The sequence below is a fragment of the Anastrepha obliqua genome, chromosome 4, assembly GCF_027943255.1.
Source record: "Anastrepha obliqua isolate idAnaObli1 chromosome 4, idAnaObli1_1.0, whole genome shotgun sequence".
Lineage (NCBI taxonomy): Eukaryota > Metazoa > Arthropoda > Insecta > Diptera > Tephritidae > Anastrepha > Anastrepha obliqua.
Window position 1 is genome coordinate 63,438,616 of NC_072895.1, and position 15,844 is coordinate 63,454,459.

A 15,844-nucleotide genomic window follows, 5' to 3' on the forward strand; every position below is an offset into this window, starting at 1 on the left:
CGTTGATGTAAATATAAACACGTCAATGTTTTCTGGTTCATAGCTACTCAACTTGGTAATACTAAGCATGATTTTGAAAAGTAATGAAATCGGGCAGCCATTTAACAGAAAATTTGATTCATGTCGTCCTTCTGTGACATACAAGTTTTTTTTTTAATGGAACGTATGGTTAAAAACGAAACGCGTCTTCGCTATAATATTAATTTGGCTGGAATTTAGAACAATGCCTATTTTGGAATTTCTGGCAAACTATAATGTTTTTTTTTAATGAAACTTGGTGGAGATGTTAGTGAGGTGTTAAGGAACACTCTTTATAACTTTAAATTAATCGGGAAATAATAATTTTTTAATTATTTACATTCAAAATGCCCTTGGGAACATCAGTATAATTTGCCACATTACACTCTATATTTTTTAACATTTCACTATAAATCACCAAATATACACTCACATGCGTGTTTTTACCGATTTTTATGCTAATATTCTAATTATATCCATTAAAATTAAATGCAAATACATTTGCCTATGCAATCACATTCCAATTTTAAGCGCGAATAAGAAGAAGATTGGAATTACAACAGTATGGAGTTGCCGGATGCCTGCAAATGAAAACAAAAATTAAGTACTTGAGTTTAGTGTTAATGATGGGAATGGGTGTTATTGTGCCTGCTTACTACATACACGCATATGACGTTTTAATTTTGGGTTCAATGGTTTTAACACGGAAAGGAGTTTTACGCAAAAATACTGTGGATTGCGTAGCCGAAGTTGGACTGATGAGGGTTATTTTTTTGAAGCGCGGCCGAAGGCCACCTACGCGATAAAGAGTTCCACGCAAAAATACTGTGTTAATTAATTTAATTTAATTTTAATTACTTTATTATTTTTTGTGATACGCTTAATATCATTGTTTTTAAGTTTAAATGAGTTGTATGTTTTTATTTTCAAATTTATTTCTCAACTTTAAATTACAGCAAAAAATACTGCAGTTTTACAATGAACCTTCCACTGAACATCCCTGCGTGCGAACTTCGTTTTCATTTCAGGTGTATGGCAACACCAACTTTTCGCTAAATTATAGAACTTTAACATTAAATTACTTAAAAACTATAAGCCTCCGGCAGGTTCTGTTTTCAGTTTTAAAATGGGGATACACCCCTCTATCACCCCCTTTTTACCGTTTTTTCCAAAGCGATAGGCATTATACTAAATTCTAGCCATTAATTTAAATAAGGTATGCGTATATATAATATAATGGATTGTTAAACTCAAAACTGTGTTCAGTACCTTGTATAAAGGTGATATTATTGATAAGATGTTTGTTAAAAAATAGGCATAGCACCGATCAAAATTTTCTGGCGCAAAGTCAGCTAAATTTAATAACGCAATATACCTGGTTTCATCATGATCTAAACGAACGAATTAGACAAAAACACCGCACTAAATCTCTCTTAAAGAAGTTTGGTGTTCTATTCACACGCCCGTTTGTACCAGAGTACGCCGGACAAAAATTTAAATACTTCAGCACTTTATCAAGAAGGTTTCAACAAAACGATCTTTTTGGAAACTGCAAGAAAAAAATATTTCCGTTACAATATATTTTAACATTATATAAAACTAAAAAATCCTTTCCAAAACTGGTATAAGGTACGAAAACAATACTTCCAAAAATCAATTTTTTCAAAATAAATCAATGATAGTACTCGTAAGTTGTACGGACTTCCAGTTATAAGTTAAAAGTTAAAATTAACTGACGGTGAATTGAAATAATATTAAAATCCATTAGAAGCATCAATCATAATCTAAATATAATACAATATAATCAGTTATATGTATTTATTGTATGTATCGCATTTTTACATTGTCATTACAATAAGAATTATTTATGTACGTAAGTGAGTGTTTTATATTTTTTATTTTGTTTCTATGTTAATTTATTGTATTGTATTGTATCGCATATACTAGAACTATCGGGAATGTTTTCAATTAGTTCATTGATTACACAAAAAAAGAGTTGTACTTCTACATTTTTGAATTCATATATGTATGTATGTACATATGTACATTTGTACATAAACATTGCAGAAAAGTTATTATTAACAAGATACTGACTGACTACATTTTACGTCCTAACTAAAAATATATATGTAGATATAGGACATATAAAAGTACATATTATTTCATTTGACATCACAAGGAGTGCACTGCCATTTAATGGTAAGACTCTTATTTTATTTTGCACTGCATTCATGGGATTCGGATAATTGTTTGCTGAGCAAATAAATATATATAATATAAAAAATTAGTGTTCAAAATACATGCATTGAAAGCCGAACACACAACAACAAAATTTATAGGTTAATCTGATCATGTAAAAATTCCAAAACAATTCAAAAAAATAATAATAATAATTTTAACATAAAAAGGAACTAATTCACAAAAAATACTTTATACTTAAAATTTTAAACCATCAAAAGACATTGAACAAGTGATTGTTGTTACTATTATTTTACACAATATTAGTGGTTTCTAAAATGTACATCCGGATTTATGGAAAACATGACAGCGGGATAGCAAGGAACGCCCGCTTCTACCATCATACTTTATTCTGTTTTGTTTATTTGAATTTTTTTCGCCATTGCTGCATTCACTTGCTTATGTTTTACTGCTTTTCAATAAACTAAATTCCAGGCAATTTGACTTTAAACTCGGCTATGCGGCGAAGATTGGTGACTAAATTAGTAATGAAAAGTGTATTTTAATGACAAAAACTAACTCTATTTTCAATTATTCCACATCCTCACCATTTAATTACGCACGAAAGAAACGCACCACACGCACAATATACTGACGACAAATAGGACATTCGCTAAGGACTTTTCCACAACTAGTGCAAGTGGCCATGTGTCCACATTCAAGAATAACACACTCAATCGGTGCGTCCATGCAAATCTTACAGAGCTCATCGGTTGGCAACTTATCGACTCCTGTAAACGCAAAAAAATAAGAAAAATATGGAATACATCACAAAAAGAAAAAATTTTAGTCGCACCTGGTGCTGATTTGAGGTTCTTCCATAAACGTTGTACACGATCTAGTAGTTCTTGCTTCTCGCAGCACCCTTTATAGTCAACTCGATTTAGCATTAAAACCTCTTTGAGCTGCTTCACCGATAAGGCTTCAAGGTCCTTACTGCAAAAACCATATTAAAATAATTATCTTATTGCTATGTATTGAAATATATGTATCTACTAATACACTTAATATATAATATAGATATTCCTGTATTACTATATTCTGCCCCGTTATATATATTTATAATAACTTACATAGTTTCGAAGTCATCGAGGTTAATAAAACGAGATGATTGACGTTTGTAATCGCTCATTTCTGTCGTTGAGCCTGCGTACACATGAATACCCTCATTGTTGTCCAACTGATACTCCCAATGTGGCATGCTTGCATCTTCCCACACATGCTGCTGTTGTGATTGTGATTGCTGGTGTTCCGGAGATTGTGTGACATTTCTTCCGCTCAATGATGATCCCACAGTCTCCGTATCAGAGTAATCCATTGACTTAGTGCGCTGCTCAAGATAACTGAGAAAATCTTGGAGTTCTTTTTTAATCTCTGGTTCAGAAAGTTGAGCACTTTCCAAATGCCGCCGCATCTTTTCGACCTGTTTACGCAGAGATGCCTTATGCTTGCCACAACGATGGCAGCTACCAACACCTCTTGAAGTAGTATGTTTTTCTCGCAAATCAGTCTCACCTGCATCATCTGCTGACTCCACAACTTGTTCGTGCAGCGTTATTAGTGCTTTACGTGCCGAGTTACCTGTGGGAGAATCGTCTTCACTGGTTGGCCGCTGACGTTGTCTGTTAAGGTAACTGTCCGAACGACGACGCGTTATTTTCTTCGCGCGTTGAGGCGTAGGAGACTGCGGTGGCGCTTGTTCCTGCCGTAAAAATGGAACTGCCACCTGCAGATCTTTTGATGAATCTTCTGCAGTGTCCACACTAATCATATTATTGTTTGATGCGGGAGCTGTTGGAATACACGCCACCGTTAAACTCTGCTCGCCAACAGGACTTCCCAAGGCTTGGAGCGTAGCATTGTCTAAGATTTGCCATTGATCCATATTACTACTGTTAGTGTCAGTTGCAGCTTTACTCTCATCCGAAATACCACCAATAGCCCCCAATTCTTCGAACGACGATTGCGAAGACATTTCAGCGCAGTTTATGTCTGTACTGGCTCTTGATTTGTTGCCGATGCGTTCATCTGGCTCAACAGGTTTAAGCGTATCTTTATTTGTTACTTCAACATCGTTCTTTCTTGCTAACGAGCGACCACTGAATGTCGCTAGCAATTCGTCATCCGAACATTCACAGTCAGAGTTCTCTTCACCAGCTTCTTGGCGAGTAATTCCAATGCGCTGGCTATTCAAAGACGTAGCAAGCGGATTCTCCACCCCCTCCGCCCGATCAAGTGAGCTAATACTTATTTCAGGACTTGCAGAGGTCTGACTGCTACCTTTGGTAGTTACAGATGATGTGCTGCTACTTACCAATGTGGGGGATGCAGCAGTCACACTAGTTGTTGTTGTTAGCGGTGTTGTCGATGGTCTATTTGTTGTTGTCGTTGATTGATAGTTATTACAGTTATTATGGGTTTGCTGCTGAAAACTAGCATAAGTGGGAATTTCTCTGGTTGACACTGTGGGCTGATCAGAAATATGTATAGTTGCACTGTCTGTTGAACCTCGTCCAGAACGTGAATCACCTCTGGTCTCTTCGCCAACTTTCGCTGAGCTTTTACTGTCGAACGAATTCAGAGAGTCACTAATATTTTCAGTAATACTTGTAAAAAAGTTTTGGCACGTCTGTTTTAAACTATCAAACGAGTTTGCAGATGGATCTGTGGGGCTGCGCGCACCTCCATTATCCGATTTGTCAGCTGTTGCATCAACTTGATGTACATGCGTCAACACCAAACCAACTAATTCATCCTTTTCCACACAGCCAGTTGTTGAAATGTGTTTGGATTGTAGGTAGAAAATCAGATCTTTGGGTTTCAATTGTAGCAAATCCGTGCGTAACAAAGGGCGCTTTGCGAAAATCACACATCGCTTGCACAATTGCACTCCGGAGGAAATATGAACATTGCTGGCTGTGCGACGTTTTGTTGTCGATAAGCAGTTGCTGCAATAAAATCGTCTTTTTGCCGAAAAGATAATTGATATTAGTTATCAAAAATACAATTACTAACTAAAAATAATTATCTACACACTTGCAATCCGCACAGCTACGCTTCCGGCGAAATACCGTAAATTGTACATGACACGACTCACAGGGCATCACTATTGTTGATCCCGAAAATTATTGTATTTTGTTGTTGCAACTTTCGAAAAGCTAAAACTCAATGAAAATTTGTTCTTTTCCTTTAAAAACTGCTTCAAAATTGAGAAATTTACTAGTTATAACTAGGTTATGGATTAAGACTACTAAATTCTGGACTTTTACTCTGATCATAAACCATGAATCACTCCAAATGTATGTGGCTATCGCTGACACTGAAACCATTTTCAAGGTCTTACGCTTGAAGAACCTCCACCCCGCTTGTCTGCTGGAATCTTGTGGAACTATTCTCGACAATTTGAACTATAAAATTAGATCAAGAAACGAATTTGCTGTTTTAAATGTCAATCCCAAGATTTTATTTCTGCAGTTTATGTTGTTTCGATTTAGTTGCAAAAGTTTTCTTTGATAGTGTTTTTGATTGGCGATGTGTTAATCGACAAAATTCCTACGACTAAAACTGATAACTGGCAAGGCAATGCCAGACATATTCCATCTCTGTCAAATTGCATAAAATCGATTAAACACTGCAGAAGTACGAAAAAAAAATTGTTGAATCATATTTTGTAATACCTACATGAGATTAAGGACAAATGAGCAGACATGTATATGTATATATATATATTGGTTTTTTTTAATCATAATAAAACATATGTTTTTATTATACACATTTTGCTGACCAAGTGAAATATTGCATCTATAAAAGTCATTAATAAGTCCATTGAAAATGTTAGCTACAACGTTCCACGGTTGAGGCAAGCAGAAGATTGCGTAGTGCGTATACCCCAACCCGGCTTCACCGAATTTGATATAATCAGCTGATTTGATTATTTAATTACAGAGTTTTGTTCTTTTGCTTTTGTTTACAAACAACGCTATCTATAGGTGCTCTACAGCCAATTGCGTATTACGATCTCGAATTTTAATTGAACATTTTGCTTAATAATTTGTGACCTCTACGTTGTTTTCTATAAAAACTTATTATATCAGGAGCGCGGTATTGAATTGTGGAGGTCAAAAGGAAAGTAACACAATTGCAACAAATAGTGGTAAGCTAAGAAAATAGAAGGATGCTGTGGACAGGAATGATAGAATACGAGATTTCGCCACCTTCTTCACATCGTGTATTGTTGAAATGAACACTCTTGGTGGTGGTGCGCAGGCAATAATAGCATTGCGCACGAAAGAAAAAGAACCGCTGCGGATGTACCCAGAACTTATAAAACACTCGACAATGGTTAAATTAGTTTTAGTCAATATTTGTTATCTATAGCTGGTTTATTAAGTAACTTCAACTATAGCGAAAGCGATCTCGCTAGTCGCAAAAGAAAGAGGAAGACCGTTAATAGCCGGAAGATGTAAAGGGTTTTCCAATAAAAGGTGTTATTCAATGGCTTCAATGGCTGCTGATTACAAATAGTCCCGGAGCCAGGGGTCGATTTTGGACTGCGTTTTTATAGCGTTAAATTCTTGACTATACTTGTGATTTAGATTTCATGAATTTTTCCCCCTCTACGGCGCAACTGACTATTTTTTTTTATTCTAATAAATGTCAACAATACACAAAAAAATTTCAGCCGGTATTAAATGAGTTGTTAAAATTTTTTTTTCGACATGTTTCGTAGCATCCCACGCAAGTACCCACCGCTACTGGACCAGATGACGGTTGGTTTCGTCATCCATTGGATGGCGTCTGCCTTCAGTATTAAAATCAGTCGGCATGAAATGATGAGGTCAAAATGACGCCTGGCTCCCGGACTAAAAGGTTGCATATTAAACGAAACAAAACATTTAAAAATTGAAAACAAAGGCAAATTAATTTGCAGAGTTCTGTTGGGTATTACTAAAAAATTGAAAGTGGTAAACAAATATACTGGGATCCAGTAAATAAAATAACAATAAAAACAACAAATAAAATAAGTCCATATAAATCGGTTAATTTGTGGAGTGAAGACAGAAATTTATACAAGGTGATGTCAAATTGTGCTCTCTCCTCTTTTTTCGAATAAACGAACGCAATTTGATCAAATTTTGTACAAACTTGTGCGAGTTATTTGCTGTTACAAATGCAACTTTAGTTAAAAAAAACTATCGGTAATAATAAAAAAGATCACATCGATGTATTAAATCAGCCCTTAGCAAAAATAAAACAAAATAAATGAATTGAAGTCATTAAACGATAGTTAGAATTATTATTATTAATATTTATTGATCAATACAAAAACTTTAATGGATTATAAAACTGCATACCCAGAAGTTTTCTGAAAAATCTCACTAAAAAGTTTGAAATTTTAATGAACATTTTTTGATTTTTTTTTAATTTTGCTCTAAGTTTGAAATTTCGAATTACACGGTTTTTGGTTGTAGTATGAACTATACCCTTATAAAAAAAATAACTTGAATGATAAATAAATAAAACATTCTTGTGTGATATTCTATTACGCGTAACCACGCCCAATTCTATTGTATCAACCATTATAAGGCTAATGAAAAACTTAATCATTTCGTATGTATGTATATAACATTTTAGAGTTGCTCAGTTTTCGTAGGCGGGTTCGTAGAAACGCGCAGTCGGTGAGATGTTCAGAAGAGGAACAGCACAAAGTTTATGTACATACATACATATATAGGTATGTATGTGGGGCAGCTGCGAGAAGAAAAAATTACCAAGAAGACGAGTCTCCGCTATACCCGAACGTTCAAAAATTTTACATTTGCGAGAAATACCGGTAGAATGCTAGCCAAACTTCAATTAAGATTGCTATAAAATATTAAATAATAATTCAATTCGTTAAAATTTGAAATTTGGGCTATTTATTAATTTCTGCTAACTAGTATAAAATACAAATTTTAAATAGAAGCACAAGCTAGTATGGAAAAAGAAGTGTCAAACGTGTACAGTTTTGGCCGCCAACTTCAGTTCAGAGCATTTATTGATTAATTTAAAACCTTATTATTTTAACCAAACATAAAATGAGTCTAACGAAGCGGGTTTTTTTGCGGTTTAGTGGTTCCAGCGTTAGAAACCTATATATGCCTACATAATTACTTAAGGGGTTAGGGGTAGTCAGAGGCCCGAAAAAATGATGATTTTCACGAATTTTTTTTGCTACTTAATTAATTTATTTAACAAAAATAAAAACATAGCATAAAAACATCATGTTTTAACTTGACTTCACCAAAATTTCAAAAAAAAAAATTTAATAATTGCAAAAGTTATCGCTGTTTGTGTGAAGCCCGTTTCTCCAGAAGTCCCTTGCGGTGAACATCACAAGTCCTTGCAGATTCATCTAAAACCAATCGGACAAGAAAAATTAGTTTTATTAATAGATAATCTTGTGCCTGATCGAAGCTTTTTTTTTCAAAATGAACAAAATGGCGGCCTCAGAAAATTTTTTCCAGATTTTAGAAAAAAAAACCAATTGTTAAAAAAAAATCGAAATTTTTGAGAAAAAAAAATCCTTCGATCAGGCACAAGTTTTTTATGTTTTTCAAAAGCTGTATAAATTTTATTGAAATCTACGTAGCGGTTTTTAAGTTACAGTGTTCACCAGTTTGAAAAACATAGTTTTGAGAAAAACGCATTTAAAGTTTTGCTATCGGCTCCGGAGCGGCCGAGCGCCCTTTGTTAATTGTTGAATAACTTGAAAAGTATTTGTCGGATTCACTTCAAATTTTTACACAATATTTTTAAAACATTATACTTTAAGAAAATGCAAAACAAAAAAAATCGATTTTTTGAAAATTCTGACTACCCCTAACCCCTTAAGGGGACAGATAACTGTAAAATTTCGAAAAAAAAAAATTTTTTCATAAAATGTTAATAGGTACACTCCTTTAAGAATATGTCAAAAAATTTTTAGAACGTAAATTTAAGTATTTCTTATATTATAGATCGGCAACCGTAACGACTCTATTCTTTGCGTTCGAGCGCTGGGAGAGGTACATATGTATATGTAGTTATGTATTCAAACTTTAGACGATTTTTTCTCAAAACTATATTTTTCGAATTGGCGTACACGATAACTCGAAAAGTTTTTGACCGATCGCCCTGAAATTGTGCACACATCTTTTTTATGATATTACTTTCTATGTGAATTTACAATTTCGAAATTTTTCGACAAAATAATTTTTTCGAAGCAAAAATAGTAGGAAAATTCGTCCTAACATTGTTGTTTTTTTGTGAAGCATTTTATTTCGAGATTTTTTTCCCCCATTTTTTTAATTCATATAGAAATTATGACATTAATAAACAAAAAAATTTTTTGTTTTTTGTATTCAGGTCACTGACACCGATGCTACAATGCCGATTGAGAAGCCCCGCTGCGACCTTCCTGGAAGAATTGAGTGTACATCCGCCATTTTAAATGATTAAAATAAAAAAAAAAAAAATTTTATTATTTTAATGTATAAATAAAATGTATGCCAATTTTAAACAAAAAAATATATTGACTTCTTCATTTAAAATAATTTTAATGAACATCAGGGAAAATATGGCCGTTCAGGTATCTGTCCCCTTTAGTGGATATGTATGTAAAAAGATGAGCGCTAACGAGCCTGGAAAGCTAACTCGTTTTCACATGCCTCCTGTGAGGATTGAACTCACGACCCCTGGTTTACAAGACCAGTGCTCTGCCACTGAGCTAAAGAGGCGTCTATTAAAATCGTGCCACATTATACATTTAGCTTATCTGCGAAAAAGTTTCAATCGTTTTTATTCACACATACATATTTAGTTGCACAGTGGCTGCCAAACTATGAATTGATGGTGGTAGTGGAAATTTACAAACCAATAACGGAGAACTTGAAAAAAATGGAAAGATGCAAAAATGTGTAAGTAAAAAAATGTTTTAACTATTTTAAGCTTAAAAAAATTATTTTGTAATCCAAAGTGATTTTAGAATGAGAAAGACGTAGGCTTCCCTGCATGATCCTTTGTTTAACATTTCTTTTTTAATAGGCAAATATGATACTATAATATCCATTAATCTACCTATGTATATAATTTCAATCAAAGAGGTGATGCCCAAAATTGTTTGAAAGTATTTAATAGTCTGCGTGAAAGTAAAACTTTTAAATTAAAATTTAAAGCACAAACATTTTTTTATATCTTATTTATTTACTTTTTGGCCTCAAATGTACATATACAAGAAATTTAACTCAAAATAAAATTCTTTTCTACTCAATTCGGTTTGAGAACTTGAGCGTTTATGCTCTTCATGTCATTTGTTTCCAATTTCGAATTTGCGACCGATTCGATTGTTAAATTATGAGTACATTCACTGGTACACCGTACATTTGGCAAAAAAACTCTATGCGCTAAATTATCTTAAGGCAAGAGGAGTACAACAAAATGAACAGAAAATAATTGGTTGAATAATTATATGAAATAATTATTTACAAACTATTTTATTTTGTAAATTATCCAATAAAAAAAAAATTGTATCATTTCATTTCAATAATTATCAAAAAATGTTAACTTTAAAAATTTCATTTAGTTTATTTGATAAAATATGCGCAGTTATATAATATTTGCAAATGTAACAAGGAATGATAAACAATATCTAATAAAACGCTGTGAACATAAAAGCATTACTTATAAGCAAGCCGTAATATTAAAATTGCCTCAGTGAGGCTGTCCATTCAACTCGGCCTTATGTATGTATGTGTAAATATTTTAACGTTGAGAAAGCGTGTTCTACGCTAACTTGAGTGGCGGAAGCTTCCTGCACTACTTTATATAAATTGTGTAATGCTTTCTGCGTGTATTTCTTTGCTTCCTAATATTCCGCTAGGTTCGTTTTAAATCGCAATTTTAAATAATGCATTTGCATGGCTTGATTCCGAGTGACATGTCTGATTCCAGAGTGCTCCAAGCAAATTGTCGTTGTCGTGAGATAACTGATTGGCAGAATTAGTTATTGAAGACTTTGTTTAATTTGCGTTAAAAAAATGTAATACTAATGCTCGATTTCACTAATCAATATTAAATTAAAATAAAAAAAATAGCAAAGTTTCGTACCGAAATTGTACAACTTTTGAAGATTTATGGGTGAAACTGAGCATAATTGTGGTACAAGGTGGCGCAAAATTAATGACCTTATTGAAGATTTATAATTTTTGCAAATGGCGTGGTACATCAGTCATATTTGACACTTGTGAAGTAGACAGCTGCCGTATACAGACTGACAAGCAATGGAGTGTATTGAGGTCAATATAAATATTTCCATCACTCAAAACCTTTTTTTTTATTTAGTGAGAAAGTTATTTAAAAACAAAGCTGGAAGATTAATTTTGCGCCCCCTTGTATTTTGGAACATCAAATGTTACGTTTATTTATTTGTTGGTTTTTTATATGTATATCATATTGGGTTAAGTAATCATTGAAAATTCTTTGTATTAAGAAAAATTGATGTCACATTATATTCAGTTACAAAACTCGTGCATTTATCGCGCTTATCATTCATCTCTTTTTTCGCGTCGGAAAAGTTGCTGCTGTTCATTTGCTGCTCTCGTTTTCAAAAGCATAACGATGCTTTCTACACAAATAGCTTTTATAATTGGCCAAATGATCCCTTGAATATTTAATAATATAATTATTGGCGCGTATATTTCTGTTAGGAATTTGGCCAAACTCCTCCTCCTACAGTTTTAAGCCGACTCCGAACGGCAAATGGTTGTTTTTTATGAGGAGCTTTTACATGGCAGAAATACACTCGGAGACTTTCTATTGCCTAACGAGGGCAATATTTAGCACTACAAAATTTGGACACAAGCAGCCCATCTGCCAGGACCGTACTAATTCCGTAGTATTAGTGAAAAATTCCAGAAACGTTTTTGTTTAAAATTATTGAAACAAGTTATTTTTGTTGTACATTTAACATTTAATATCATTTAAAATAGCAAAAATGTATTTTTTTATTGTTAAAATTAAAGTTCTATGCAGTCCTACTAAAGGATCGATATGAAAATTTCTTGTTCTCAGAAGTAAATGTGACTTTACTTCGACACATTAGTGATTTTGTTTTGGTATCATATACATACTTTTGGTTTTGTGAAAATGTCTGATTTTATGCCGAATAACCGTCATTTGTGGGAAGTGTTGATTTTCCTCTTTCATTCGAAAAAAACGGTCGCTGAAGCGCATCGAGAGCTACAAACAGTTTATGGAGATGCTGCTTTAAGTGAAACAACGTGCCGAGATTGGTTCCGTCGCTTCAAAGACGTTCATTTTAATGTTGACGACTGTCCGCGTGAAGGAAGGCCAAACACCTTCGAAGACGCTGAATTGGAGGCATTGCTCAATGAGGATCCGTGTCAAATGCAAGAAGAGCTTGTTTCAGTATTAGGAGTTACCCGCCAATCCGTTTCCAAGCAATTGCATGCTTTGGGAATGATTCAGAAACAGGGGACTTGGGTTCCTTATGAGTTAAAACCAAGGGATGTTGAACGTCGTTTTTTCACCTGTGAACAACTGCTTCAGCGGCAAAAAAGGAAGGCTGGTGAAAAATGGATTCATTACAGCAATCCCAAGAAAAGAAAGTCATAGGGACTGCCCGGTCATGCTTCTACGTCATCGCCTCGGCCGAATATTCACGTTGCGAAGGTTATGCTATATATTTGGTGAATCAAGTTGGTGTTATTTATTATGAACTGTTAAAACAAAGCGAAACCAACACTGAGGATCGGTATCGACTTCAATTGTTGCGATTGAGCCGAGCACTGCGCGAGAAGCGGCCGCAATACGCGAAGAGGCATGAAAAAGTGATTCTGATCTACCTGGAAACACTGAAATGGGAAAATCTACCCCACCCGCCATATTCTCGAGATATTGCGCCGTCCGATTATCACCTGTTCCGATCGATGACACATGGTCTAGCTGACCAGCAGTTCCACTCATACGAAGACATCCAAAAATTGATCCGTGGATAGCCTCCAAAGGTGAACAGTTTTACCGCGACGGTATACGAGATCTACCAGAAAGATGGTGGAAAGTAGTAGCAGCGATGAGTAGTACTCTCAATGATTCACTTGTAACCATTTTTTCAGAATAAAATTGTATTTTCATCAAAAAAACAGCGAGAACTTCGTTGCGCACCTAATATTTTAATGAATAAATGTTGTCTAGTTGATTTCAGTTGATTACAAGAGGCTGTATAGGAGCCACGTTTGAGCAGCTGTAGCGCCGCCATTTTTTTTTTTTTTTTCAATTTCAAAAAAATGTTTCTATATTCATTTGAGCATGAATATTAATATATAATTTATATCTGGAGGAACTGCCCCCTTAACAAACGAAATGAAATTAAAAAAAAAGAAAATAAAATTAATAGATTCTTCATAGGTTGGAGTAAACCAAATAAGGAATGGCAAAAAATATTAGCAAGTCATAAACATTCCAATTCATTAGTTTTTGTATTACTTACAGACAATATCAAATACCCCCACGAAAAAAAAAACTCCATTGCGCCTCATCGGAAATGCATCACGATTTGCAGGCAATGCAGCTGTTATCAATGTCAAGAATTTGCTTATCTTTTGGTTGCATTTTAGAGCGCGTTCTTTGTTGCAGTACACAAAATAGATAAATAAAGTGGAACTGGGATTGGATTTATATGTTGACGGTATACGTGAGACAAAAAGTGATAATTTCTAGTTATATGTTAGAAAAAATATTTCAGTAAAATAAAAAAATACTGAAAGCAAATAATTTTTTGGAATAGTAAAATCATATTCCAATGATATATTTTATTTTCATTTTCTAATGAGCCGATCAACTATTCATGCAAGTTTTTGCATAACTTTTTATGGAATTGTATAAATAGTTTTTAACGAAATTTGTTTTAGTTTTAGGCTTTAGGAAACGACGTACAACCACTATTACGCTTGTCTCTATCAAGCCTTCTTTTCACAACTTTACTCCAAAATAGGTCCTTTTTCTTCCATCTGATGAGGACCTTCATCTCATTCTCAGATAGGGCTTCTCAAAAAAAAAAAAAAATATACATATAATACAAATATACATACAAATATACATATAAAATAAAATTGTCTAAAATTTAAGAAATAGTTACTATAAAAATCAAAACAAAAAATGTTTTCTACTCACTTATCTTTGAATATTCTTTGCACTGCAAAAGCAGTTCACGCATCTAGGTGCATTTCCGAAGATACCAAATTTGACATCTTTACAAATATCAAAACTCTGTTTTTTAATCCAAAACCTTTTTTATTGTATCGTAGAATAATCTATAGCGCCAAATGAGGCTGTTTGGTTTTTCAAATGGTTACGGAAAGGAACACCTTTTTGAATAGTAATTATTATTATTGAATTATTACCCAACCTATGTTGAAATAAAGAAAAAATAGGAATAATTAAAATATGTTAAAATCAGGCAGAGATCTTATCCTCTTTATATATAAAAATGAATGTTTGTCTGTATGTCCTCGATGAACTCAAAATCTACTGGACCGATTATTATAAAAAGTGGTATATATGGTATATGTATTTTTCCATTTTTCGAAAAAATCGGTTGAACGTGGCAGAATATGCTCATTGCTGCCACTCGCCACCAGGTGGCGCTGCAGAATAGCAACTTCTGCCACGTTCAACCGATTTTTTCGAAATAAACAGAATCAATAAAATGGTTTAGAATGAATTGAATATTTGTGTACTGATTTTTTTTTTTAAGTTATTTTTCTTAAATTAGTTAGTTGTTGACGTAGGTACAGCTAGTTATCTAACAGGTGGCGCTAAAGTAATCCTCCTATCAGAAAATTCTATAAATTTTGCGATTGGCCCCTAATGTCAGTTCTGTTTTGACATTTGTGTAGTAAACACATGCGAAATACACGTTAATAAACAATGTTACGCTACACTGCTCCAGAACGCGGAATATTGCTGACTATTTATTTGACCAATAATCGGTCGGTGACCAATAATCGGTCGTGAATTTCATCGCAGATTTCCTCGCCGTCCAACGCCTACTGGTGAAACACTGCGACGTTTAGCCGCTCGCCTCGAAGAGACTGGCACAACACGAGATGCTGCCAGGCGTGGCAGACCCCGGAGTAGCAGTTCTGCAGAGAATAATGCTGCTGTAGCCGAGGATGTCATGGAAGCGCCGTCGACATCGACCAGACGACGTGCCACGCAAATGGGTATCAGTCGACGGTCTTTACAGCGAATTTTGGTACAAGATTTGAAGATGTTTCCATACAAAGTCCAGACGGTGCATCAGCTGTTAGCTGCTGACCCCAAATCGCGTCTAACATACGCTCAAGCCATCCTTAATCACCACCAAGAGGAAGATGATTTTTCATCAAAAATAATCATGAGTGATGAGGCCCATTTCCATCTTAGCGGGTACGTAAATAAGCAAAATTTACGCTTCTGGGGCACTGAAAATCCGTGTGTAACCCACGAAGAGCCATTACACCCGCTCAAAGTCTCTGTATGGTGTGCTGTTTTCGCTGGAGGAGTCATC

The 15,844-nt window shown here is 34.3% G+C and overlaps 1 protein-coding gene and 1 non-coding gene across 3 annotated transcripts; both read right to left on the bottom strand.

Annotated features, from left to right (window-relative positions):
• Window positions 1–1,815: 1,815 nt before the first annotated feature.
• Window positions 1,816–5,796, bottom strand: LOC129244848 (serine-rich adhesin for platelets). 2 transcript variants are annotated; one of them, XM_054882734.1, is made up of 6 exons: window positions 5,526–5,796; window positions 5,293–5,414; window positions 3,330–5,219; window positions 3,053–3,192; window positions 2,805–2,987; window positions 1,816–2,733 (listed from the first exon to the last, which is right to left on the bottom strand). In XM_054882734.1, the coding sequence occupies exons 2-5, from the start codon at window positions 5,358–5,360 to the stop codon at window positions 2,812–2,814; spliced, it is 2,274 nt and encodes a 757-aa protein (XP_054738709.1). In that variant the 5' UTR covers window positions 5,361–5,414; window positions 5,526–5,796; the 3' UTR covers window positions 1,816–2,733; window positions 2,805–2,811. The 2 variants fall into 2 exon arrangements, with proteins under 2 accessions (XP_054738709.1, XP_054738708.1); XM_054882733.1 differs by having other exon boundaries at window positions 5,293–5,452.
• Window positions 5,797–9,941: 4,145 nt separating this feature from the next.
• On the bottom strand, window positions 9,942–10,013 carry Trnat-ugu (transfer RNA threonine (anticodon UGU)). The gene has a single exon. It is a non-coding gene; the product is annotated as a tRNA-Thr (tRNA).
• Window positions 10,014–15,844: the final 5,831 nt, after the last annotated feature.

Bases quoted from the DNA above. Each gene is read 5' to 3' on its own strand.
- LOC129244848 (XM_054882734.1), bottom strand. From the start codon at position 5,360: ATGCCCTGTGAGTCGTGTCATGTACAATTTACGGTATTTCGCCGGAAG. The intron at 5,220-5,292 runs GTGTGTAGATAA...TTCGGCAAAAAG, and splicing joins CGTAGCTGTGCGGATTGCAA to ACGATTTTATTGCAGCAACT. The intron at 2,988-3,052 runs GTGCGACTAAAA...TTGCGTTTACAG, and splicing joins GAACCTCAAATCAGCACCAG to GAGTCGATAAGTTGCCAACC.